Source organism: Suricata suricatta, chromosome 1, assembly GCF_006229205.1.
Source record: "Suricata suricatta isolate VVHF042 chromosome 1, meerkat_22Aug2017_6uvM2_HiC, whole genome shotgun sequence".
Classification (NCBI taxonomy): domain Eukaryota; kingdom Metazoa; phylum Chordata; class Mammalia; order Carnivora; family Herpestidae; genus Suricata; species Suricata suricatta.
In genome coordinates this window covers 192,516,350-192,540,742 of record NC_043700.1, presented here as the reverse complement: position 1 = coordinate 192,540,742, position 24,393 = coordinate 192,516,350, and the positions used below count along the sequence as shown (strand labels likewise).

Here is a 24,393-nt window from a genome sequence, read left to right as displayed (position 1 = left end):
GTGATTCAGTTGTTTGGAATACATTGTGACTTGATTTATGCCCCACAAATTTGTCTCTGTTGGTAAGTGTCCCATGTACACCTGAAAAGACTTGTAGCTGGCTTGTGTTAGGCCTAATTCCACATAAGTAAATGACACCAAGTTGGTTAATTATTTTGGTTAAATCTTGTGTATCCTTGCTGATTTTTTCCCCTACTTCTCTCAGTTACTTAGAGATGTGTTAAAATCTCCAGTTGATTGTGCATTTATCCAGCCCTCCTTTTGTTTATATATTTGAAGCTATGTTATTAGCTCTATACAAATTTAGGAATGTTACATATTCCTGATAAATTTAGCCTTTTGTCATTATGCCTTGTTCTACTTCTGCTAATACTTTTTGTCTTAAATTCCATCCAGTAATCATGTAGCCACTCTCATTTTCTTGGTTAGCGTTGGCATGGTATGTATTCTCTATCCTTTTCATTGTGTTCTTATATTTAAAGTACGTCTTTGCTAATGGGCATTAGTGACATCTTGTCATTTTCATCCAGAGTGACAATCACTGTCTTTCAATGTTTGATCCATTTTTAATGTAATTATTGATACAGTCGGGCTTGTCTGCCATCTTGCCGTCTGTGTCCACATCTCTTCCTTTTTCCTTTAGTTCGCCTAGCTTGTCTTGCTTTGGATTAGTCACATTTTTCTGTTCTATTCACTTTTTAAATATTTTTATTACTATTTCAGTGGTTACTCTAGAGATCGTTGCCTACTGCAATACAGCCCACCTAAAATCAATGTAAAACTTCTGTGTACGCTCATTAAATACTCCCTCCCCCACCTAGAAAGCTCTTTTGGTCACATGTTTACATGTTTTAAAGCTTTCCAAATTTCTATCTACCCCCTCCCATGTTCTTCATTCCTTTCTAGGGTTGTTTTTAGCGGGAATAATTTCCATAGTACAGATTTCTTGTGGTACTGTCTATTGGATATAAATTTTGTTACCTTGGATTTGTCTGAAAATACCTTCATTCTGTCTTAATTTTTCCTTTTTCTAGTATTAAGTAATGTCTACACCCAACATGGCACTCAAAGTCAATCTACCAGTTGAGCCAGCTAGGCACCCGGTCTAGTATCTTCTATCGCAGATCGCCCTTGCCAATAATACAGTCTGACGTCCCACTCCATTTGCCTGGGCCTCATCCCAGTACACAGCTGACCTACTGGTTGATTACCTAGAACTTTTCCACCTTTTCAGAGCAAAGGCTATTTCCATTTTGTCCTAGGATGTCAACTTTACTCCTAAGGCAGGCCCTTCTAGGGTTTCAGAGGAAAACCCAAAGTGTTACCCTTCAAACACTGAGGGACCCAAACTCAAATTCAGCCACTGGAATGCTTGCTCAGCTCTTTCTGCTTTCCATCTGCAGTTCTTACCCCAGAATCCTTGGGTTCCTGCTCAAAGCACGCAGCCTAGGGGTCAGCCGAGGATTTGACGGCTCGCCGTCGTGTGGCTCCCTTCTCTTTGGGGTGCCCTCATCCTGTGTTTCCAGTGTTCAGGGGTCCACAAGCTCTTCCAGCCCCCGAGGCCCGGGGACGGAGGCTTTCTGCTTCAGTCTACCCCCCCCCCCCCCGCCATGCCACACGGCCTGGGTCTCTTCCAGTGGGGCCCCAGAGGACGACTCTGAGGTGAGTTCCAGGAAGAAGTACAGACCGTGCAGCTCCGAGCATGGATGCAGCTGCCAGCTTCGTCAGCCACTGTGTGACTCTGGGCAAGTGGACTTAACACCCCCTCCCCGCCCCCGTGCCTCCCTTTCCTTGTTTGTGTTGAGGCCGATTGTAACACTTACCTTCTGGAACTGCTGTGCAAGTTCAGTGAATAGACCCTGGCAAGCGCTTCGCACCTCGGTCTCCTTTCCTGCCTTCTCATCCAGGTCACTGATCACACCTCGCTCTGTCTGGCTCTCATGTGCTCTTAGCGGGCACCCGCAGCCCTCACCTTGTTCCCAGCCCTGGACTTCTCATCCTGGGCTGGGGCTGAAACAGACTGAAGGCAAAGCGGGGCTGGCTCCAGGTCACGTGGCCCCCAACGGGCAGGCGACAAACCTGGGAGTGCCGCTCCTCACCAGCCAGTCTAACTGAAAACACCGCAGTCCTCGGGCACATTCTCAAGATCAGTCACCGTAGCAAGTGCATTTATTATAAAAATAAGTAAACGTGAAATGTCTTTTGACTTTGAGATATGTGACAAACGCTATTGCAGTGCATTTCAGTAGGGACATGTGGCTCTGCGGTAGCTGAGAACAGTCCTCATGTGCGACGTGTTGCCACAGCGCTCAGTCTATAAACCTCCGGGTTCCGACTCCGCAGAACTCGGGGCCCCACGTGCGGCCCCCACAGGCACCACCTGCTCCCAGCGAGGGGCAGCGGCCCCGGCACTGGCTGAGCAGGGTCGTCGCCTTGCCTCTGAGTGTTCGGGCGAACCCCGCTCCTGCTCGGCCCGACAGCCAGGGCCTCCCTCGTGCAGATGCCCCACCGAAGTTCCCTCCGACCCGGCCTGTTCCACCAACAAGGATAGCAGAGTGAAGGATCAGAATCCCCTCCAGCCTGTCCTGGGCCCCAGGTCTTGGGGGCACTCTGCCCGCCGCCCAGCGCCCAGTCCCCTCGGACGCCGCAGGGTCACTGGCAGCACTCGGCCACGTGCCTGAAGAGCTCCTCGCCCTGCTCGTCGTCGAAGCGCTGCAGGCAGTGAGGGCACTGGAGCTCGCCCTGCCCTCTTCGGCCCGCGCCGGGCCGCCTGCCCTCAGCGGAGAGGTCCGGCCCCTGAGAGCCAGGCCTGGCCCTCCGGCCACCGGGTGCTGGGAGCTCCAAGGCATCGGTCTCTAAGCGCTTGGAGGCGTTGCTCACCGCCTGCTGCCGGCAGGAGCCCGGCTCCCGACAGTCCTGGAAAGGAGGCAAGTGTCCGTTCACGTGGCCGCAAAGCCAGGGCTTGGGTCCTAGCACTCCAGAGACTTCTCCCATCCCAAAATGGGCCCTGCTGCCCCGCCCTGCCTCCTGGAGCTGCCCAGAGCTGCAGCCGGGGTATGGAGTTGGGCAGGCACGTCTGGCCCCACTCCGCACCTTCCCTGCGGGGCAGGGGTGCCCCGAGTCTGCCCGGCGCACGCGCTCCAGACCTCAGTCCTGAACCACCGCGGGCTGTGTGCTCCTCGGCCTGGTGCTTCTACTTCATGTCTGAACCTGGGGTTTTCCTCTGCGGCCTGCGGCTCAGCACCCACCCCTCATGCCCTCCTGCCCTGGCTCCTCTGGGGCCTGAGCAATGCCAAGTGCTCCCCTGCGTCAGGGGCCACGGGCTAAGGCTGAAGAGGATGCAGAGGCCACTTAATGCAAACGCCTCCACCCCCCACCAGACCTAGAGCAGGTCCTGGTCATCCCTGGTGTCCTGGAGTCACGGACAGGCTGCCTAGGACGCCAACAACCTTTCAGTCCAAGAGCATGTGCTTCCTTGAGTTCGCAGCAGGTGAAACCAAATGCTGGAAGACCACACACATACACGCGCGCACACCGTACACACACCATACACACGCGCACACACAGCCCGCGGGGGCCCCCACCCCTGCCTGGGCCCACGCTGCTGCATCACAGCCGGAGCCTGGAGGCCCAGGGCCTCAGGAAAACCAGGAATCTGCGACAGAGGCCGCTAAGGCTGCTGGGGGTGGTGAGGCCCTCCCGCACCTCATTAGCCTATAGTCTAGGGGGTACACAGGCCATGGCACGGTCCCCACCCACCTCACCCACAAGCAGGAACAGCTGCCACTGTCGAGGCCCAGTGCTCTGGACCTAATCCAAGAGTGTGAAAGACAGAGGGTCCTGCACCCTGTGACGCCCTGCACCTCTCAGGGGTGGGGGGTTGTGCAGAAGCCCCCGTTGAACCCCCACAGCGTAGTGCCGGCAGCACCCAACCAGAAGGGGCTCAGCACCTCTGCTCCATCGATCCCCAGAGGTGCCACTAATGTCTAGTCCAAATGGAAGTTCTTGGAGGGGCCCAGAGGTATGTCAGGTCCTGGCTAAGAATCCAAGCCTTCCCGGGGTCTCCACAGAGAAGGGATGTGGGCACCATGGGTCCCACGCCAAGAAACTATCAATTCTGCCTCATGCCAGACCTCCCTAGATGGGGCGGAGGCCGTGAGCCGTGGGCCCAGGGACGTCACTAGACACCTGGGAACGCAGTAACCAGGTACCCACACCTCATCCCAAGGAAGGGACACGTATGAAGGAAGCTCCCCAGCAGGGAGCCCGGGGCCTAGGATGTGCTGGCCAGGTACATGACCGAAAGCACAGAAGGAAGGGCAGGCCCTGTGGACAGCCACCTCTCCTGTCACACACTGTGCCCCAGGGGCCAGGAAAGGTGGTTCTGACCTAAGCAGGGAAATTGGGGTCTTGGGCCAACACTTGAAATTCTCGGAAAGAAAAACGAGACAAAGGCTAGGCCCACCTGCCTCCGGGACGCCTGGTGCCGCAGGGCGGCCACCTGCTCCTCCAGCTCCTGGATCCTGCCCTGAGCGCGCTCTCGATCGGCCCTTTCCGAGGTGAAATCGTCTCTGTAAGCGAGAATCTGAAAGGAGGCCAGAGATGCGGCTGTCGGGCCCGGAGAGCCACTTCTGCTCCGGACGGAGACAGCGCCCCCCACCCCACCCCCGGGGCTGCACCTGCTGCTCCAGCATCTGCACCCGCTCCAGCGCCTCGTTGTGGGCCCTCCGCACGGCCGTCAGCTCCTGCCTCGCCTCTGCGCAGTCGCTTATCTTCTCCTCCAGCTGCCTGTTGAGCCTGGAGATCTCCTTCCTCATCAGCTCGGGAGGGGAGGGTCTCTCAGACTCACAGGGGGCCTGCAGCCCCTGAAGCTGCGCGTGGAGCCCCCTCACGTACTCATCCCTGCTGGCGTCATAGCGCTGCCACTTGGCGTTTAGGTCTTCTACCTGAGGGGACGTGGCCAAGACACACACAGTGAAGGCAGTGGCCACACTGACACGCTTTGTGTTTTGAAATTTCAGTTTTTTCTTCAAAATTTTATTTAAATTCTAGTTCGTTTACATCCAGTATAATATTGGTTTCAGGAGCAGAACGTAGGGACTCATCACTTGCAGATTCAACACCCAGTGCCGGGTCACCCTCGCCCATCGGCCTAACCCGTCCCGCCCCCTCCTCCGTCAGTTTGTTCTCTGTCGTTAGAGGCTCTTGTGGCTGGCTTTCCTCTCTTTCTCCCCCCACTTCCCATGTGTTCCTCTACTTTGTTTCTTAAAGTCCACACAGGAGAGAAATCACATGGTATTTGTCTTTCTCTGACTATGAAGCTCTTTATTAGCAATAGTTAGCTAACGAGTTCTTCCCCTTAAATGGGCCTCACCTCATTTCCCTCTTCTATCTGGAGGGGACACAGAGCAGCAGACATAGCCTAGAACAGCGGTGATGTCCGCCAGCAACTGTCTTAAACCTAAGTGGACTTGGTGCAATTTTCCCGCCTTAAAAGCTATGCTTGATATTAATTCTTGCACCTCCTTTCTCGCCCTACAAGTTAGCCTGGAGGGACAGAGCACGAAGGGGCACGTGCTGTGCACTTCACACAAAAAGGTCAGGTCTCGGCACCATATGTGTCAGCCAAAGTGGCCTGAGGGGGACACATCCCCTGAGCACCACAAAAGACAGGACCACCCCCCACGCCTGCAGTTCATGAGGCAAATTCTTCTTGAGTGAAATATGACAGATACTCACATGAGTCACCTTCTGTCTCAACAGTCGGTTTTCTTCCTGTAACTTTTCGATAACATCCTGGACACAGGTGTCTCCACCTGTATGCTCTGGCTGCATAAGAAAGGGACAGTGAGAGGGCACTGTGTCACCAAATAAGACACGTGGGAAGCGGCAAAGATTCAGCTGCTTGGCCATTTGCTAGCCGGATATGTCACTCCCTGAGGGGAGTTACAAAAATAGGCAGGGGAGCGCCCCTCCCTGCCAGAGGAGAAGCCAGAAGAACAAAGATCAATCGCCTACAGGCAGAGTGGTATCGGCCCCTCAGTGCTGTGCTAAAAACTTTAGTTTGGTTCCTCTTTAATCTAGCCTAAATCCCTTAACCCTGTTTCCTAGCAACCGACCTAGGTCAGCTGCCTTGTTCTCCCGCCTAAAAACCTTTATAAGATCGTGTTTTCTGAATAAAGAGAAGAGGCTTGATCAGAAACCACGTGTTGTGTCCTTCCTCTCTGTGCTCCCCCTTCCTGCCCTATTTCTCTCTCCCTCCCTCAGGATCACGAACCCGCAAGGATTTACCACCCTGCTGGCCGGGGCAGGACCTGACTAAGACAAGTGCAGCAAGAGAGGAGGAAACTAGACCCACAGAAGTCACAGATGTCGCCACATCCAGCAAGGCACCACCTGGTGGTCATCTGTCCGGTAGAGAAGCAAAGCTGAGACACAAAAGGTCCCCTGCTTCCTGGAGGCGGTGGGGGAAGCGTGTGCCCTGGCCCGGCCCAAGCCCACCACCCACCAGGGCTCCAGCGACCTGACACTCTGTCATCACGGCTCGGGGGACAGGGGGCTCAGTCCCATTGTGCAGCAGAGGACACTCTGGCCCTGAGCCACCGGGGGCAGCCTGGCTGGGACCCCATCACGTCTGCAGACAGGGTCAACCTTGGTGGGTCTGCACACAGGACAGGGTCTGACGCACACCAGCTCAAGCCTAGAAGCCACACCCCAAACTGACCCTGACAACGGTTGGCAGTCCTAACCGAAGTCTCCTGAGAAGTTCCTCTAAATCTGAGAAATGCAGTGCATTTAATAGAACAGCAGACTGCATGTGGGTGAAATCACTTTTGAGAATTCCCCTTGAGTGAATAACAAAGGAAGTGCGCGTCCTCACGGCAGGCACCGGGAAGCCCCGGGGGTGACTCGGGTGACTCAGCGGAGTCCCAGGCTGAGAAGTGCTGCTGACTTGGGGCCTGTAAGAGCCGCCAGCCCCAGGCCTAGCTACTTTCAAATCCCCACGAGGAAACGACCCGGTGACTCAAAATCGGAGGAGGGCACCCGCCTCCTCCCTGACAGCGCCTTTCTCACATACGCCTGCCTCCTCCCGAGCTTCCCGTTCCATGGAATCCACCTGAGAGCCGCAGTTCCCCAAGCGGGCTGCGGCCAGGCCGCCCCGGAACATCGCGGCGCCTTCCTCCGCGAACCCGGTCGCAGCCTCGGAGAACTGCCCGGGAAGGACCCTGCTCAGCGAGCCCACGGCCACCTCTGCCGAGGTCCACGGCGGGGCCGGTGTGTGGAGCGCACGGAGGGCGGCACCCACAGCCCTTCAGGGGGGCTGGGGCCTCACCCTGCGCGTGGGGGGGCTGCCCTCGCCTAGTTCTGCGGAGTCCTCACCCGCCAGTGTCCTGCCCTGGGCTGACCGAGGCTGCGGAGGGCTGGTGGAGCCCGTTCCGTCATTCTAGAAGACTCCCCTTGTCACAACAAGTGGAGTCTCCTTACTGGTGGGCTCAGGGCGCCCCGGCCCCCGCGGCTGCTGAGGGATCCCGCGGGCTCTACGCAATGCCCCCGCCCCGACGCCGGCTTCTGCGTCGTTTGCTCACCCACGTGCCGGGCCTACCTCAGGACCTTTCTCCCCGGAGTCCCCCTGTGCGCGCTGTCGTTCATCCAGACACTTGGCCAGATGCTGGCACATGTGGGCGGTGGCGGCCAGAGTCCTCCGCAGCTGATGGGTCTCGTCGGCCAAGGAGCGGCACAGAATGTCGCTGGCGGCCCGGGCTCGTTCCTTCTCTGCCACGCTCCGCCGCAGCAGGGCGACTTCCTTCTCTCGCTCGAGCTCCGGCTGGCTCATCAGCTGCTGCTTCTCCTTCTCTTTTTCTTCTAACTGCTCAGAAAGCCTTTGAATTTCCTAGGTGGAAGATTTAAAAACACAGTTTATTAAAAGAAGTAATGTCAGAAACAAAGGTTCATAAAGCAAGAGAAAAGTTTGGCACGGACCACCGGATCCCTGGAGGACAAAGACACTCATTCGGAGGCCAGCTTTTGAACCATAATTGACTCTGGAGTTTTCAGCCTATAACGTTCTATCTGAAACTTCATCTAAAATTCTATTTTCAAGGGCGCCTGGGTGGCTGAGTCAGCTAAACATCCGACTTCGGCTCAGGTCATGATCTCACGGCTCATGGGTTTGAGCCGCACGTTGGGCTCTGTGCTGACAGCTCAGAGCTCAGAGCCTGCTTCAGACTCTGTGTCTTTCCCTCTCTCTGTCCCTCGCCTGCTCGTGCTGTCCCTCCCACTCTCAAAAACAAATATTAAAAAAAAATTAAAAATTTTTAATGTTTACTTATTTTTAATCTATTTTATTTTCACAAACAAGTCTTCTAATTTCAGATGGCACGTCAGCAGATTATGAAGTGTGGCAACTGCAAAGACCCCTTGATGAGCCAGACTGCCGCGGGTCAGCGCCCGGAAGGCACACATTCACTCCTGCACCTGGAGTATGACTTGACTTAGACACAGCGCCCTCGCAGATGTGACTGGTTAAGAGGAAGCTGTACTGGATTAGAACAGACCCGGGTCCAGGGACTATTGTCCCTGTACAAAGAAGAAAACGTGGACACAGACACAAGAAAGGAGGCGGCATGAAGACAGGTAAAGACCAGAGAGCTGTGTCTACAGCCCAAGGGGCACCGAGGGTGGCGGAAGCCACCAGAAGCTGAAAGAGGCGAAGACACACGAGGGAGTGGGGCCCTGCCAACCTTCACCTCAGGCTTCCGGCCTCAGGAGCAGAAGGTAAACTGCTGCTGTTCTAGGCCCCCAGCTCTGGGACTCTGTGACGGAGCTCGGGGACTAATCCACCCACCCTCGATTACTTCTTTAAAGGAGTCCTGAAAAGCACAGTCTGCTCTACACTTGGCCTTAATTTTGTGCCTTCCCATCTCAGAGAACTGCAGCGCCCACAGTTCTTGGAGGTGACGCAGGGCGAGCGAGTGGGTCCCACGGATGGAGCACCGGGGAGACGAAGGCCGGGTCTGGGCCTCCCTGGGAGGGTGCGGGGCAGGAAGACCGGCCTCCCCCAGGGAGCGAGCTCATGACCCCCCTCCCCCAACGTGAGTGTGAGGGGGAGACACACGGGGACCCTGGAACCTTCTCAGCACAGCAGAACAAAATGCTGAGCCACGTTACTAAAGGACCCCTGAAGTATCATTCTCTTCCAGGCTTTAAACAAACATGAAAAATATGCGTGGTTTTAATGAATTCAGTGAAAAATTTCTCTTTTGCCACCAACTCCTCCATCCCAAGAGTCACTTTCCAGAGGCAACTCCTATTCACCATGTGGGCACAGATCTTTCCAGAATATGTGTAGGCATCTACCACACCAGTCTTCATACAGAAATGGATCCTACACCAGCACACTCTTCACCACTGTCTCCCTCCTCAGGAGCACCTCATTCCCCAGCAGCTCATAGAACCGACCACAGCCTGGAACCCCACAGAAGGTTCCAGATTTGTAGGGCGCACCTCCAATCGACGGACATGCACCCACTTCCTTGTCCTCTGGCACAAATACATCCATGGCAAACACAACCAGAAGCCACACGGCTGGGACCATTTCAAGACTGGATTAAGAAGTATTTGGTGGAACTTGGGAACACAGCCACAGGGTCCCACCCGGCTCCTGGGCCCCCACCCAACACCCTGTGCACCTGGGGTGGCCTCCACAGGAGAGGTCAGCCATGTGTCTCCCTCAGTCCAACCAGGTGGGCCAGAAAACATTCTGGAAATCTTGCTCTCTCAGTCCTTACTTTCCCACTTTCCTTGAACTTCACTCCAAAAGTTAACAGCAAGAGAGGAAAATAAAAATTCCCGGTAGGATGGCCAACCTGGCTCTCTTAGCAAAGACCTAGAGGAGAGGCTGTTCTAGACCCACGACCCAGGACAGGCCCGAAAACAGAGGCTGGAAGAGACAAAGTGAGGAGGTCAGACCCCAGCAAGTGGGACACATCCAACACCCAGAGCGGAAGAGGCAACAGGGCAGGGACGGGGTGTAACAGTGTAAGACAGAAACTATACTGGCAACGAGCCCAAAGCGGATTGTCGCCCAGGCGTCCGGCGCCCATGCTCCCTCCCCCTCCGCAGATGGCACCCCGCCTGGTGAGGCCGTTCCTCCCGTTTTTCCTCTTTCTGACCTAACCCGTGAGTGGAGTCCAGGCCTCTGTGGACTGAAGGAGGAGGCGGCCTTTCCCTGAGAGCTGGCCGGTCAGCATCGCCGCGTCCTCCCAGCAGACGGCCATTCAGCACTGGGCGGGAGCTGCGGGGCCTGGAGGGGCTGTGTCCACACCAGCCGGCTGTGTGCCAAGTGGCTTGGCCTGGATGCGGCCACAACCGGATACAGCGCGGTGGCTATTTACACAGCTGAGAACTATATGGCCTCCGTAACATAAAATCCTATAAACAGGGAAAAGAAGGCCAAATCCCAGCATGAGCTCGGGTTCCCACTGCTGATCATTCCTGTGACGTTGAGCCTAAAACCCAAAACTAGGCCTGTATATTAGCCTGGAATTTATTTTTAAAAGTGACCACTTTTTAAAGGCATTTCAAGCTGAGCAGGGGCTTTGTCCCATGTTCTTACTGCTCGGACGGTACAGCAAGACCCTCTCACGACCGCCTCTCCCTCTGAAGTGCCCAGACCCCTGGCCAGCCACTGCTCACCCCCTTGCCTGGCCTCAGTTTCCCTCTATCTACATCACAGCTTCGGTGTTGCTTGTTGCTACTGGTGGAAGGGTCATCTTTATTTAATGTTTATTTGTGACGGGGAGAGTGGGGGAGGGGCAGAGAGGGAGAGAGAGTGCCAAGCAGGCCCACCCTGTCAGCACAGATCCCATGGGGCTCAGACTCAGGACCTGTGAGATCATGACCTGAGCCGGCGCAGTGACTTTCTTACCATTCTCCCTGAACTCAGACCTTGTGACCATCAACAGTGGCTCCAACTTGTGTATGGAGTACACAGTGCATAAAGAGGTCTGCCCTGAAAGTTCAAAGTTATTCTGGGGCACCTGGGTGGCTCAGTTGGTTGAGTGTCCAACTTTAGCCCAGGTCATGATCTCACAGCTTAGGAGTTCGAGCCCCGCATCGGACTCTCCATTCTCAGCAAAGAGCCTGCTTCGGATCCTCTGTTCCACCCCCCTGCCACTCTCTCTCTGCCCCCTGCCCTGCTCTCTCAAAAATAAGCATTTAAAAACATTTTTTAAATTTCAAAGTTATTCAGATCGGCATGACAGAAAAATATATGTCTCTGTCCTGGTCTGTATCTAATACTGAAGTTCATTCAGGGTAAACACATGTCTGTGTATGAAACAGATCGGCCTATGTACGAATACACATAATATACGAACACAGACAGGAATCCTGTGAACATGAATTCAACAAATAACCACAGGGACGGCTGGAGGCGCCGCTGCTCACTGCAGCCTCTCTGTGCCAACCATGCAGGCTCCGTACATCCTGCAAGACAGCTTCTCCCATTCTACAGATGGGTAACCCAAGGCTCATGGGGATGGCAGCCACTGGAGTGACCAGGTGAAGAAGCCACTGCAGCCTCGGCGCCTCCATGCAGTACAACCTCCCCGAGTCCTCTTGGGGCCAGACACCTCGGGCACGACGTGCGTTCTCGGCGTCCGTCCTCCCTGGTCAGCCGGGGACAGTGCGGATGCCTGCATCTCCACAGACGGTGCGGCGGCACCTCCCCTGGCCCGGGGGGCTCTGGCTCCACGCTCCAGACCCGGGCACCAGGCCCAGCCCCGTGTGGATGCCCAGCAAATGTCTGGGAGGAAGACTGGACAGCACCAGGATCAGGGCCTGGGCCCTGTTCTCAGCCTGTTCACAACACAGCCACGGAACCACCGGGCACAGGGCCAACTGCGGCTAGTTCTGAAAAACTCACCAGCTTTACTTTTGCCTTAAAAAACCAGCTTTCAAACATCAGTTCAGAAATAACCTAGCTCAGGGGCACCTGGGGGGCTCAGTCGGTTGAGCGTCTGACTTCGGCTGAGGTCCCGATCCCCCAGTTTGTGGGTTCGAGCCCCGCATCAGGCTCTGTGCTGACAGCTCAAGGCCCGGGGCCTGCTTCAGATTCTGTGTCTCCCTCTTGCTCTACCCCTCCCCCACGCACACTCTTTCTCAAAAAGTAAATAAACATTAAAAAAATTTTTTTTAAAACATTAAAACAAAGTGATCACCTCGCTCACAAGGAGGCTTGCTGGGTGACAACACGACCCTTCTCAGAACTGGCTGCTTCCCTCACAGCTATGAACCTCCCAGAGCTAGAGAAACGGAAGTAAAACCCCTGTGGGGGGCAGTGCACATATCGGGGACCCTCCCAAGAGTGGCCCAACATGCCTCCCTCCAGCATGCGAGGGACCCCAGGTCGTTGGCACACGTCACTTGTTCTGAAGTTGGGAAGATACATCCTGGTTGATCCGCCCCAAGTGCCCTTGTTGAATCTGTGACCGTCCTCGGGATACAGAAGAGCACAGACCACTGCTGCCAGCGAGCCAGGCACGTCACAGCGTCCCGGCTTCACACACACACGCGCGTGATGCACACGAGTCCGCAAATGGGCTGATGTCCCCCAAGACAGCCTTTTGCTAGGATCCACAATTCCACGGTTCTGTACTCAGGACACAAAAGGGTTTAGAATTCGGGGGCGCCTGGGTGGCACAGCCAGTTGAGCTCAGGTCATGATCTCACGTTCGAGCCTCACATCAGGCTCCGTGCGGACAGCTCAGAGCCTGGAGCCTGTTTCTGGTTCTGTGTCTCCTTCTCTCTCTGCCCCTCCCCCTCTCATGCTCTGTCTCTCTCTGTATCAAAAATAAATTTAAAAAAAAGTTTTAAAAAAAGTGTTTAGAATTCTACAGTCTTGTGAATCAGCTTTAAGAGGCCTGGCCTCCTGACCCTCATCCCCGGATTAGTCTGCTCAGGCTCCCTGAACATAGTCCACAAACTAGAAGATCTAGAACAGAAATTCACTCGCTCACAACACTGGAAGCTAGAAATCCAAAGTCCGGTATCAGTAGGGCGGTGCTCCTTCCAGGGCCAGAAGAATCCTTCCTCACCTCTTCCAACTTCTGGTGGCCGCCAGGGGTTCTGGGCTTGTAGATGCGTCACTCCAACCTCTGCCTCCGTCTTCACGTGGTCAACTTATACAAACATCAATCACCAATGCACCGGAATCCAGTGTGACATCGTTTTCATTTATTACATCTTGCAAAACCCTATTTCCAAAGAAGACCCCATTCACAGGTTCCTGATGGAAAGGAACTGGGGAGGGGACACTGTCTAACCCAGTGCAGTCCCCGCCACCCTCTCTTCCCGGAGCATCCCTCAGTGGGTGCCCACGTGCTGGCTGCAGCCCAGCCCCTCACAAGGCTGTAAGAGAGCAAGTGCAAACAGGAACTTTAGGAAAGACCAGTTACCTGAGCCTTTACCACAGTATCAAGCACCTCAGATGTACCCTGAGAAGCAGGGTTAAGAGCAACAGGCTTCCCCCCTCTGGAAGAGGGGACTGGGGGCGGGCGGGGGGGGCAAGGCAAGAAGGTAAGGACAAAACTAACGTGGCCTGCAGGGTTCTGGGGAGATGGTGGAGCGGGAAGCACCAGACCCTACCTCCCCGCCTAAAACCAGCTGTGCTGGCAAGACGCATCCGTGTAACCATTCCGAAAGCTGGAATCTACTGGGGGAAGACATGGACAGTCAGCTGAGGTGAAGTTCAATCAATTCCGGTTCTTAGCCCCTCCCCCCACCCAGCTACCTGCAAATGTTTCTGGAGCAGTTTGCAATAATCTTGCAGGAGCCAGGGAAGGCAAAAAGACCCTGTCCTCTAAACCTTGGAAATCTGTGCTGACAGCTGGCTCCTTCCTATCCTCAGAGAGGTGCACCTCCCCCACTGTTGTAAAGACCCGCTTCCCCAGCTGAAGGGACTTCAAGGAGATTTAAAGAGATAGAGCCCTCCCCGCTCCCCTTCATTTTTCTGTTTTCCCCCCTTTAGGAACCAGACCCCAAAGACAAGAACATTCGTGGTCGCCTGTTTACATACATACATAAAAATACACACACACATGCATAAACAGAAAGACACTTTCAAAGGTGACTACATATAAAGAGAAAAATAGAAAGTGCCCACATTAAAAAATTTAATGTTTATTTTTGAGAGACAGAGAGAGTGAGTGGGGGAGGGGCAGAGAGAGGGAGACATAGAATCTGAAGCAGACTCTAAGCTGTCAGCACAGAGCCTGATGCAGGACTCGAACCCGTGAACCATGAGATCATGACCTGAGCTAAAGTCGGACGCTTAATCGACTGAGCCCCCCGGGAGCCCCCAGAGTGCCCACATTTGACCAGGGAACAGCACAGGCTCAAAAGAGACCTGAGCAAACCTGAAGTTACCCCTCAGGCTGATTCCTAGCTGATTCCTTCTTGAGAGAAGCCTACAAGAATCAAAGAAACAAAACATAAAACCTTGAGCAAAGGGGAGAATCTGATTTCCAGACATAAAACTTTATTAGAACCAAATGCCCAGTTCTTAACAAAATACAAGGCATATAAAATATCAAAAGGCATGCAAAGAAAATATGGCCCATCTGGGAAAAAATAAATCAACAGACTTATCCCTTTTAAAGATCTGGTGACAGATCTTCTAAACAAAGACTTTATTTTATTTTATTTTTTAAACAAAGACTTTATTTTAAAACAACCATCTTAATAGGTCTAACAGGAGAATCCTAACAGAGGACCATGGGGAGGGGAAGGGGGGAAAAGAGTTGGGGAGAGGGAGGGAGGCAAATCATGAGACTCTTGAATACTGTAAACAAACTGAGGGCTGAAGGGGGAGGGTGGGGGGTGATGGGCATGGAGGAGGGCACTTGTGGGGAAGAGCACTGGGTGTCATATGGAAACCAACTTGACAATAAACTGTAAATTTAAGATAAATAAAACAATCATCTTAAAAATGCTCAGAAAAAGTACAGAAAAAGTCAAGAAACCACTGTATGAACAAAATGGAAATATGATTAGATTTAAAAAAACCTTGAGAAACCAAAAGGAAATTCTGGAGCTGAAAAGTACAATAACTGAAATGAAAAATTCACTAGAGAGTTTCAAAGGCAGATTTGAACAGGCAGACATATCAGCAAAGTTGAAGATAGGACAATGGAAATTATCGAGGCTGAGAAATAGCAAGAACAGACTGAAGAAAAGTGAACAGCCCATGGGACCTGTGATACGCCATCAGGCAGACCAGCATGCGCGCTGTGGGCGTCTTGAAAGGAGGAAACGAGAAAGAGGCAGAAAGAATATTTGAAGAAATAATGCCTAAAAACTTCCCAAATCTGATGAAAGACATAGATATAAACATCCAAGTAGCTCAATAAACTCAAAGTAAGATGAACTCAAAAAGACTAACACCAAAACACATTCTGATCAAACTCTGCAGGCAAAGATAAAAGCGTCTTGAAAGCTGGGAGAGAGAGACAGCTCATAACATACTCGATGAGATAATCGTTAGATTATTCATCAGTCACTGTGAAGACCAGAAAGCAGTGAGCCTATATATTCAAATGCTAAAAAGAAAAAACTATCAGGGGTACCTGAGTGCTTCAGTCAGTGAAGCGTCAGACTTCGGCTCAGATCATGATCTCACAGCTCATGAGTGTGAGCCCCGTCAGGCTGACCCCTCAGAGCCTGGAGCCTGCTTCTGATTCTGTCTGTCTGTCTCTCTCTCTCTCCTTCTCTCTCCCTCTCCCTGTCTCTGACCTTCTCCCACTCTCTCTCCAAAATAAACATTAAAAAAAATTTTAAAGTAACAAAATAAAGTTCCCTTTTTAAAAAAAGAAAAAGAAACTGTCACCCAAGAATCCTATATCCAGCAAAATCGCACTTAAAGAATAAGGGTCAAACTACAGCATCCCCAGATAAACAAAAGCTGAAGGCATCGGGAGTCCTTCAGAGTGAAATTAAAGGACACTAGACAGTAACTCAAACCTGTATGAAAAAATAAAGATGTAAACACATAGGCAACTACAAAAGCTAGTATTAGTGTAGTAATTGTTTGTAATTCCATTTTTCTTTTCTGCACGGTTTAAGAGACTAATGTACTTTTTAAAAATTACTAGTCTAAAAGTATTATTGTAACTTTAAAACTTCACGTGTTTTCTACATAATTTAAGAGACTAATGAATTTAAAAGAGTAGCTTATGTTTGGGGGCACATGATATATAAAGAGGTAATTCTGTGGCATCAGCAACTGAAAGGGCTGGGACAGAACCATAAAGGAGCATAGTTTATATTATTGAAGTTAACATTCAACTTAGTGTGACGTTAGGATGTTAAACATAATTCCCATGGTAACTACACACATGCACACTCACACAAAAGCTGTAGAATATACACAAGAGAACATGGGGAAAGAGTTTAAACATTTCACTACAAAAATTCACTACAAAAATTTGAATAAACAAAACAAGATAGCAATGCAGAAAATGAGGGAAAAATGCTATACGCCATCTAGAAAACAAGTAGCAAAATAATATAAACAGTTCATCCTTATCAGTAATTAGCCTAAATATTAATGGATAAAACACAAGATCCAACTATTAGTTTTCTACAAGAGACTCACTTGAGATCCAAAGACATAAATAAATTGAAAGTAAAAAAGATGGAAAAACACATTTCATGGAAATAGTAACCAAAGGAGAGTAGGGTGCCTGTAACAGTCTCAGATATAATACTTTAATTCAAAAAAGGTTACAAAAGATAAAGAAAAACATTGTACATTAACAAAGGTTTAATATAGCAAGAAAAGGGGCACCTGGGTGGCTCAGTTGGTTAAGCCTCTGACTTTGGCTCAGGCCATGATCTTACAGATCATGGGTTGAAGCCCCGCGTCAGGCTCTGCTGACAGTTCAGAGCCTGGAACCTCCTTCTGATTCATGTCTCCCTTTCTCTTTCTGCCCTTCTCCCACTCGTGATCTCTCTCTCTCTCTCAAAAATAAACAAAAAAAATGTTTTTAATTAAAAATATATAGCAAGAAAATAGAACAATTATAAGCATTTGTGCACCTAATAACAGACTAGATGAAGCAAAAACTGACAGAACTGAAGACAGAAATAGTTCTACAATAACAGAGACATCAATTTCGACTCTCAATAGTGGTTAAACAGCCAGACTGAAGAGAAGAAAAAGGACTCACACCATACTAACAGACAGACAGAACACCCACCCAGCAACAACCCATACAAGCAATTCTGCACACTTTCCAGGACAGATCATATTTTAGACCACATATTAAGTCTCAGTAAATTTTTTTAAGATTATTTATTTATTTTGGGAGAGAGAGAGAGCAAGCGAGCGAGCAGTGGAAGTGCTGAGGAAGAGGGAGAATCCACACGGTCAGCGTGGAGCCTGATGCAGGGCTCAAACCTGCAAACTCTGTGATCATGACCTGAGCCAAAATCAAGAGTCAGATGCTTAATAGACTGAGCCACCCAGGCACCCCAAGTCTCAGTATATTTTAAAATACAGATACCATATAAAGTATCTTCTCCAATCATTAAAGGATGAAATTAGAAATCAACAACAGAAGTAAATCTGGAAAATACACCAAATTGTGGAAATTAAGCAACTACTCTTAAACCAATTAATTAAAGAAGAAATCACAATAAAATTAGAAAAACTTAAGAGAAAATTAAAATGAAAACACAATTTACCAAAACTTACAGGATCCAGTGAAAGCAGTGTTGAAGGGAAAATCTTAACAAGCTATAAACTTATAAACAAGCTATAAACATTTTCCTTTACAAAAAAACAAGAAAGATCTCTAGTCAACAACTTTTAACTTTATAACAGAAGGAACTAGAAAAACAAGACCAAACTAAACCCAGAGCCAGCAAAAAGACAAAAAGCATAAAGACTAGAACAGATAAACATGAAATAGAGAACAGGAAAAAAAAAACAGAGAAAAATCAATAAAGCCAATACTTCTTGTTGTTGTTTTTTAAAGATCAACAAAATTGTCAAACTTTTAGCTAGGCAGACTAAGGAAAGAAGAAGACAAATTAGCAAAATCAGAAATGAAAGTGGAGACAGTACTACCCATTCTACAGAAATAAGGATTGTAAGAGAGCACTACAAACAACCTGGATGAAAGGAACAAATTCCTAGAAACACAAAACCTACCAAGGCTAGATCATGGAGAAATAGAAAAACTGAATAGACTTCTAACGAGTAAAGAGGTTGACTGAATAATAAAAAATCTCCCAGGGTGACTGGGTGGCTCAGTCGGTTAAGTGGCAGATTTGGCTCAGGTCATGCTCTTATGATTGGGGAGTTTGAGCCCCGCATTGGGCTCTGTGCTGTCAGCTTGGAGCCTGCTTTGGATCCTCCATCTCCCTCTCTCTCTGCCCCTCCCCTACTTGTTCATTCCCTCTCTCTCTCTCTCCCTCCCTCTCAAAAATAAACATTTTTTTAAAAGTCTCCCAACAAAGAAAAGCCCTGGAACTGACAGCTTCACAGGTGAATTCCACCAAACATTTAAAGAAGAATACCAATTCTTAAGCTCTTTCAAAAAAAAAAAAAATCGGGAGGGAACACTTCCCAAGTCCTCCTATGAGGCCAGTGTTACCTAGATACCAAAGCCAGACAGAGACACTACAAGAACACGAGAGACCAATATCCCTTGTGAAAAATGAACCAATGCAAAAATCCCCAACAAATCACTAGCAAACTGAAGTAGGCAGCAAACAAAGCATTTTGTACTGCAGTTTTTTTTACTGGAATGTAAAGATGGTCAAACATACAAAAACTGGAGAGTGGATGTCCTATTGTAGTGAACACCTCTCAATATATACAAATACCAAATCAGTATGTTGTACAGATGAAACTAACATGTCATTTGTCAATGATACCTAAAGAAAAAAAAAGCAGTTGACACTATAATACCAGTGTATTGGTATTAGTCATTGTATTGGAAACTTAAATTGGCTTACCTCTATACTTAACTCTGAGTACAGTATTTCCCCACTACACATTCCTCCATCCCTTTCACAGCTTCAGGAAATGATTATTTAGACATGAGGGTAATTAACCCAGGGAACAAACCAGACTCTCCACAGTTAATTGTAGAGGAAAGGCCATACTGAAAAATGATTGAAGGGCAGAACCCAGGTGGGAACCAAACTAACTTTCTAGCCACAAACAGAAGGGACAATCAGTGGGGATTATCACCAAGAACAAGGAGTCGCAGCCCTTAGAGAGACAGCATAACAATCGCCCCTCGAAGCAGTGGTTTGAAAAATGCCCTGGGGTGTATGGGAAGGATTTATTTACTTATCTCAGAACTCGAACTGGAGGGGCGGGCAGGGATCTTTAGGAGACTTGTCTGAGAGGAACAGGGCTAGTGGCCACCATTTATTTCTCTTCCTCTCCCTGCCTACCTAGATACCCAGACACCTGTGGGACCAGGATGAACACTTGGTACCTAGCATGCTAACACTACGGCCATGTTCCTGCCCCCACATTCTCCTGCGGATCCAACACATCCAATCTGCCCCGCTTGGCAGGAGTCCCTCCAAAGCATCTGACGTCTCGTTCAACAAGCGGCCCTGACAGCGGCCAACACTACTTGAAAGTGACTTGTGCCCTGGGAGAAGGGAAGATAACCACAGACACCAGGCTGACTGCAGCCCCCACAGTAGGCTGGGGACAGACATGTGATCTGACTGCAGCCCCCACAGTAGGCTGGGGACGGACACGTGATCTGACTGCTGGCCCCACAGTAGGCTGGGGACGGACACGTGATCTGACTGCTGGCCCCACAGTAGGCTGGGGACAGACATGTGATCTGACTGCTGGCCCCACAGTAGGCTGGGGACAGACACGTGATCTGACTGCAGCCCCACAGTAGGCTGGGGACAGACATGTGATCTGACTGCTGGCCCCAGCCACGAACAAAAATCTCATGCAGGACAGCAGAGAGCCCTGTAGTTCAAGGACACAGCAACCCTAACAGACTGGGGACAGATACCTGGTCTGACAGCAGATTGTCCCCATCAATAAAAACCTCTCAGGGGACAATACAGGGAAAGAACCCTGCAGTTCAAGACAAAAGATCTCAAATAAACAACTTTCCGGAAATAATACAGATTAGAGCAGAAATAAATGAAATAGACTCTAAATACCACTAAAATAGATCAATGAAACCAGAAAGTGGTTCTTTGAAAAGATCAACAAAATTGATAAATCTTTAGCCAGACTCCTCAAAAAGAGAGCAAAAGAGAGAATCCAAATAAATAAAATCAGAAGCAATAGAAGAGAAATAACTGACACCACTGAAATACAAAGGATTAAATATTCTGAAAAATTATATGCCAACAAATTGGACAAACTTGAAGGATTGGATATATTCCTAAGAATATATAACATACCAAAGCTAAATCAAGAAGAAATAGAAAATCTGAACAGACTAAATGCCAGCAATTAAATTGAATTGAATCAAAAACACTCCCAACAAACTCAAGTCTAGGATTGGATGGCTTCAAAAGTGAATTCTACCAAACATTCAACAAAGAGTACCTATTCTTCTCCAATTATTCCAAAAAATAGAAGAGGAAGGAAAGCTTCCAAATTTATTCTATTAGTCCAGCATTACCCAGATACCAAAACCAGATAATGACACTACAAAATAAAACTACAGGCCAGTATCCCTGATGAACATAGATGCAAAACTACTTAACAAAATATTACCAAACTGAGTGCAACAATACATAAAAATCTTTCACCATCATCAAGTGGGATTTACTCCAGTGATCCAAGGATGGTTCAATATTCGCAAATCAATCAATGTGATACATCACATTAACAAAAGAAAGGATAAAAACTGTAAGATGATATCTAGATGCAGAAAAGGCTTTTGACAAAATACATCCATTCATAAAAAGTCAACAGGGCGCCTGGGTGGCTCAGTCGGTTAAGCCTCCAACTTCAGCTCAGGTCAGATCTCACATTCGTGGGTTCGAGCCCCGCGTCGGGCTCAGTGCTGACAGCTCAGAGCCTGGAGCCTGCTTCCGGTTCTGTGTCTCCTTCTCTCTCTGCCCCTCCCCCTCTCATGCTCTGTCTCTCTCTGTATCAAAAATAAATAAAACATTTAAAAAAAAAAACTCAACAAAGTGGGTGTAAAGAGAACATACCTCAACACAATAAAAGCCATATATGAAAAACCCACAGCTAACATCATATTCAATGGTGAAAAATACAATTTTTCCTCTGAGGTTAGGAACAAGACAAAGATGCCCACTCTCACCACTTTTACTCAACACAGTACTAAAAGTCCTAGCCATAATAATCAGGCAAGAAAAATAAAGGAAAAGCATCCACATTGGTCACAAAGAAAAAAAAGTGATCATTTATGTGCACATGTGATTCCACAATTTGAAGTGCAAGCATTGAACCTCGATCACCTTTGCATTCCCCTAGTGCCCTGTGTAGAAGGGTGTGCAATTAATTAACACCCTTATCAGGTAATCCAGGCAGTCACAGTCTGCTCTGATTTAACTTTACAGCCATTTCTTGTGTTATTCTCTACACTCTTCACTCTAATGATACTGGAATAACACTGCTCCAGAACCTCGCACCACCTGACACATACACATGCTTGTAAAATGGATGTACTATACTCAATATCGGGAAAAATGGAAAAACATAACCCACGGTGCCTGCTCATACACATTCTACTCCTATACAGATGATGCTCAATAAATAAACACCTAAGTGGCAATGGTAGATGACATTCACATCTTCTGAGTACCACCTGTGTGCAAAAGATTATGCTATGCTCTTTACATATGTTAGACCATGTGTTCCTTACAACATGAAACATACATTTTGTGTATTTTCCACAAAGGCAATTAATTATTTCTATGATATCTATTTTCTCAACTAGTATATAAGCTTCATGATGATAGGAATCTGCCTTTCTTGATCCTTTCTGCATTCCCAGGGCTAGTTAAAAACCTCTGGCATACAGTAGGCATTCAACAAATATCGAATGACTGAACACATAAATACATAAATAGTCCCATGAGCTAGGTATTATTGTTTTAGTTTTACTGACAAGAAAACCAGAACAGTAAGTGACTTGCCCAAACTAACATAGCTAGGAAGCAGCAGAACAAGATTTTAAATGTGCTGTTTTTCAGTGTTTAACACTTGCTTCTCATTGGTACCCAATAATGAAGAATTGTAGCCCAGAGTACTTTTTCTTTTAATTTTTTGTAACATTTATTTATTTTTGAGAGACAGACAGAGACAAATCATTAGCAGGGGAGGGGCAGATAGAGAGGGACACACAGAATGGGAAGCAGGCTTCAGGCTCTGAGCTGCCAGCACAGAGCCCAACACGGGGCTCAAATTCACGAAGTGTGAGATCATGACCACACCCGAAGTTGGACACTCAACCAACTGAGCCACCCAGGAGGCCCCAGAATACTTCCATAAATCCCTTGTGGACTCCTTATAAGGCAACTTCAGCAAGCTTCATTAGTTTCTTAAAGACAGTGAAAAGGTTACCCCTGGTTGGTTTTTTTTTTAATTTTTTAAATGTTTTTTATTTATTTTTGATACAGAGAGAGACAAAGCATGAGAGGGGGAGGGTCAGAGAGAGAAGGAGACACAGAACTGGAAGCAGGCTCCAGGCTCCGAGCTAGCTGTCAGCACAGAGCCTGATGCGGGGCTCGAACCCACGAATGTGAGATCTGACCTGAGCCGAAGCCAGAGGCTTAACTGACTGAGCCACCCAGGCACCCCACCCCTGGTTTTTTGAAGGAATAGGAGGTGCCGCATATGTGTCTTCTGGACAGCAGTGTAGAAGGATCGGAGGCCAATGTGGACGAACCGGGCAACTATTGAGCATCATGTTAGTTATGTATTAATAGGCCCTGAATTCTTTCTCTTGGCACTTTAGTTCTGCTTTCTACATTTTACAAATGGATCATGTTCTTGACATACCTAAAATTATCATTTATTCTCATTTATACTACCTCAAGATAATTAGACAATTATTGATAAATTTCTAGTAATAATGGCATGAGAAGCCTTTGAGATGGCAAGAAGCACAACGTATGTGTTTGATGTTTGTTTTCTATCTATGAGTCAGCATCAATTCTTTGGAGTGAACAAAGTGTTATTATTAAACCTTTGCAATCAGACAATTTTTCACTGGATTTGTTACACACACATAGGTAATACATTATCCTGCTGTGCTTAAGTTCACAAACATATTTCATAAAAAAAAAGAGAGAAAAAGAAATTGATCAATGTAATAGACTGTACTAACAGAATGAAGGAGGGAGAAACACATACTCATATCAGCTGAGGCAAAAACTACCTCCACGTAATAAAAACCATATTGGAAACACCCACAGCAAGAATCATACTCAACAGTGAAAGACTGAAAGCTTTTCCTCTAAGATCAGGAACAAACCAATAGCACCCACTTTCACCCCTACTATTCAAAAGAGTACTAGACATTCTAGCCAGAACAAGGAGGAAAAAAAGAAAAGAAAAAAAGGCATCCAAATATGAAGTAAAATGACGTTTGCAGATGATATAATTTTATATGTAGAAAACTGTAATATTACAAATGCACACATGTGCAAAAATAACTTAGACTAAATGAACTCAGCAAATGTCCGGAGACAAAGTCAACAAATGAAAAACGGCAGTATTTCTATACACTAACAATGAACAATCTGAAAGATAAAATACAAAAGCAATTCCATTTACGACAACATCAAAAAGAATAAAAGACAGGAAGTCATTTACTCAAGGAGATGGAAGACTTGTACAGTGAAAAGGTTACTGAGGGGCGCCTGGGTGGCTCAGTTGGTTAAGCATCCAACTTCAGCTCAGGTCATGATCTCACGGTTTGTGGGTTTGAGCCCCGCATCAGGCTCTGTGCTGACAGCTAGCTCAGAGCCTGGAGCCCGTCTTCAGATCCTGTGACTCATTCTCTCTCTGACCCTCCCCTGCTCACGCTGTCTGTCTGTCTGTCTGTCTCTCTCTCTCAAAAATAAATAATAAAAAACATTAAAATTTTTAAAATAAGAGAACATGTTACTGAAAGAAATTAGGACAGGGGCACCTGGGTGGCTCTGTTAGGTAAGCGGCCAACTTTGGCTCAGGTCATGATCTCATGGTTCATGAGTTAAGAGTCCTGCGTTGGGCTCTGTGCTGACAGCTCAGAGCCTGGAACCTGCTTCAGATTCTGGGTCTTCCTCTCTCTCTGCCCCTCCCCCATTCACACTCTATCTCTTTCTCCAAAATAAACAAACAAAAATAAATTCAAAGAAATAAATGGAAAC

The 24,393-nt window shown here is 48.5% G+C and overlaps 1 protein-coding gene across 1 annotated transcript in view; it reads right to left on the bottom strand.

Annotated features, from left to right (window-relative positions):
- Window positions 1–2,138: 2,138 nt before the first annotated feature.
- The window catches only part of TNIP2 (TNFAIP3 interacting protein 2), a 34,413-nt gene continuing 12,158 nt past the window's right edge, over window positions 2,139–24,393 (bottom strand). The window contains exons 2-6 of the mRNA XM_029949416.1: window positions 7,604–7,891; window positions 5,740–5,829; window positions 4,680–4,946; window positions 4,466–4,585; window positions 2,139–2,916 (exon numbers count right to left, since the gene is read on the bottom strand). Of these exons, the coding sequence (XP_029805276.1) occupies window positions 2,653–2,916; window positions 4,466–4,585; window positions 4,680–4,946; window positions 5,740–5,829; window positions 7,604–7,891 (1,029 nt within the window). The 3' untranslated portion in view covers window positions 2,139–2,652. The remainder of the gene's footprint in view (window positions 2,917–4,465; window positions 4,586–4,679; window positions 4,947–5,739; window positions 5,830–7,603; window positions 7,892–24,393) is intronic.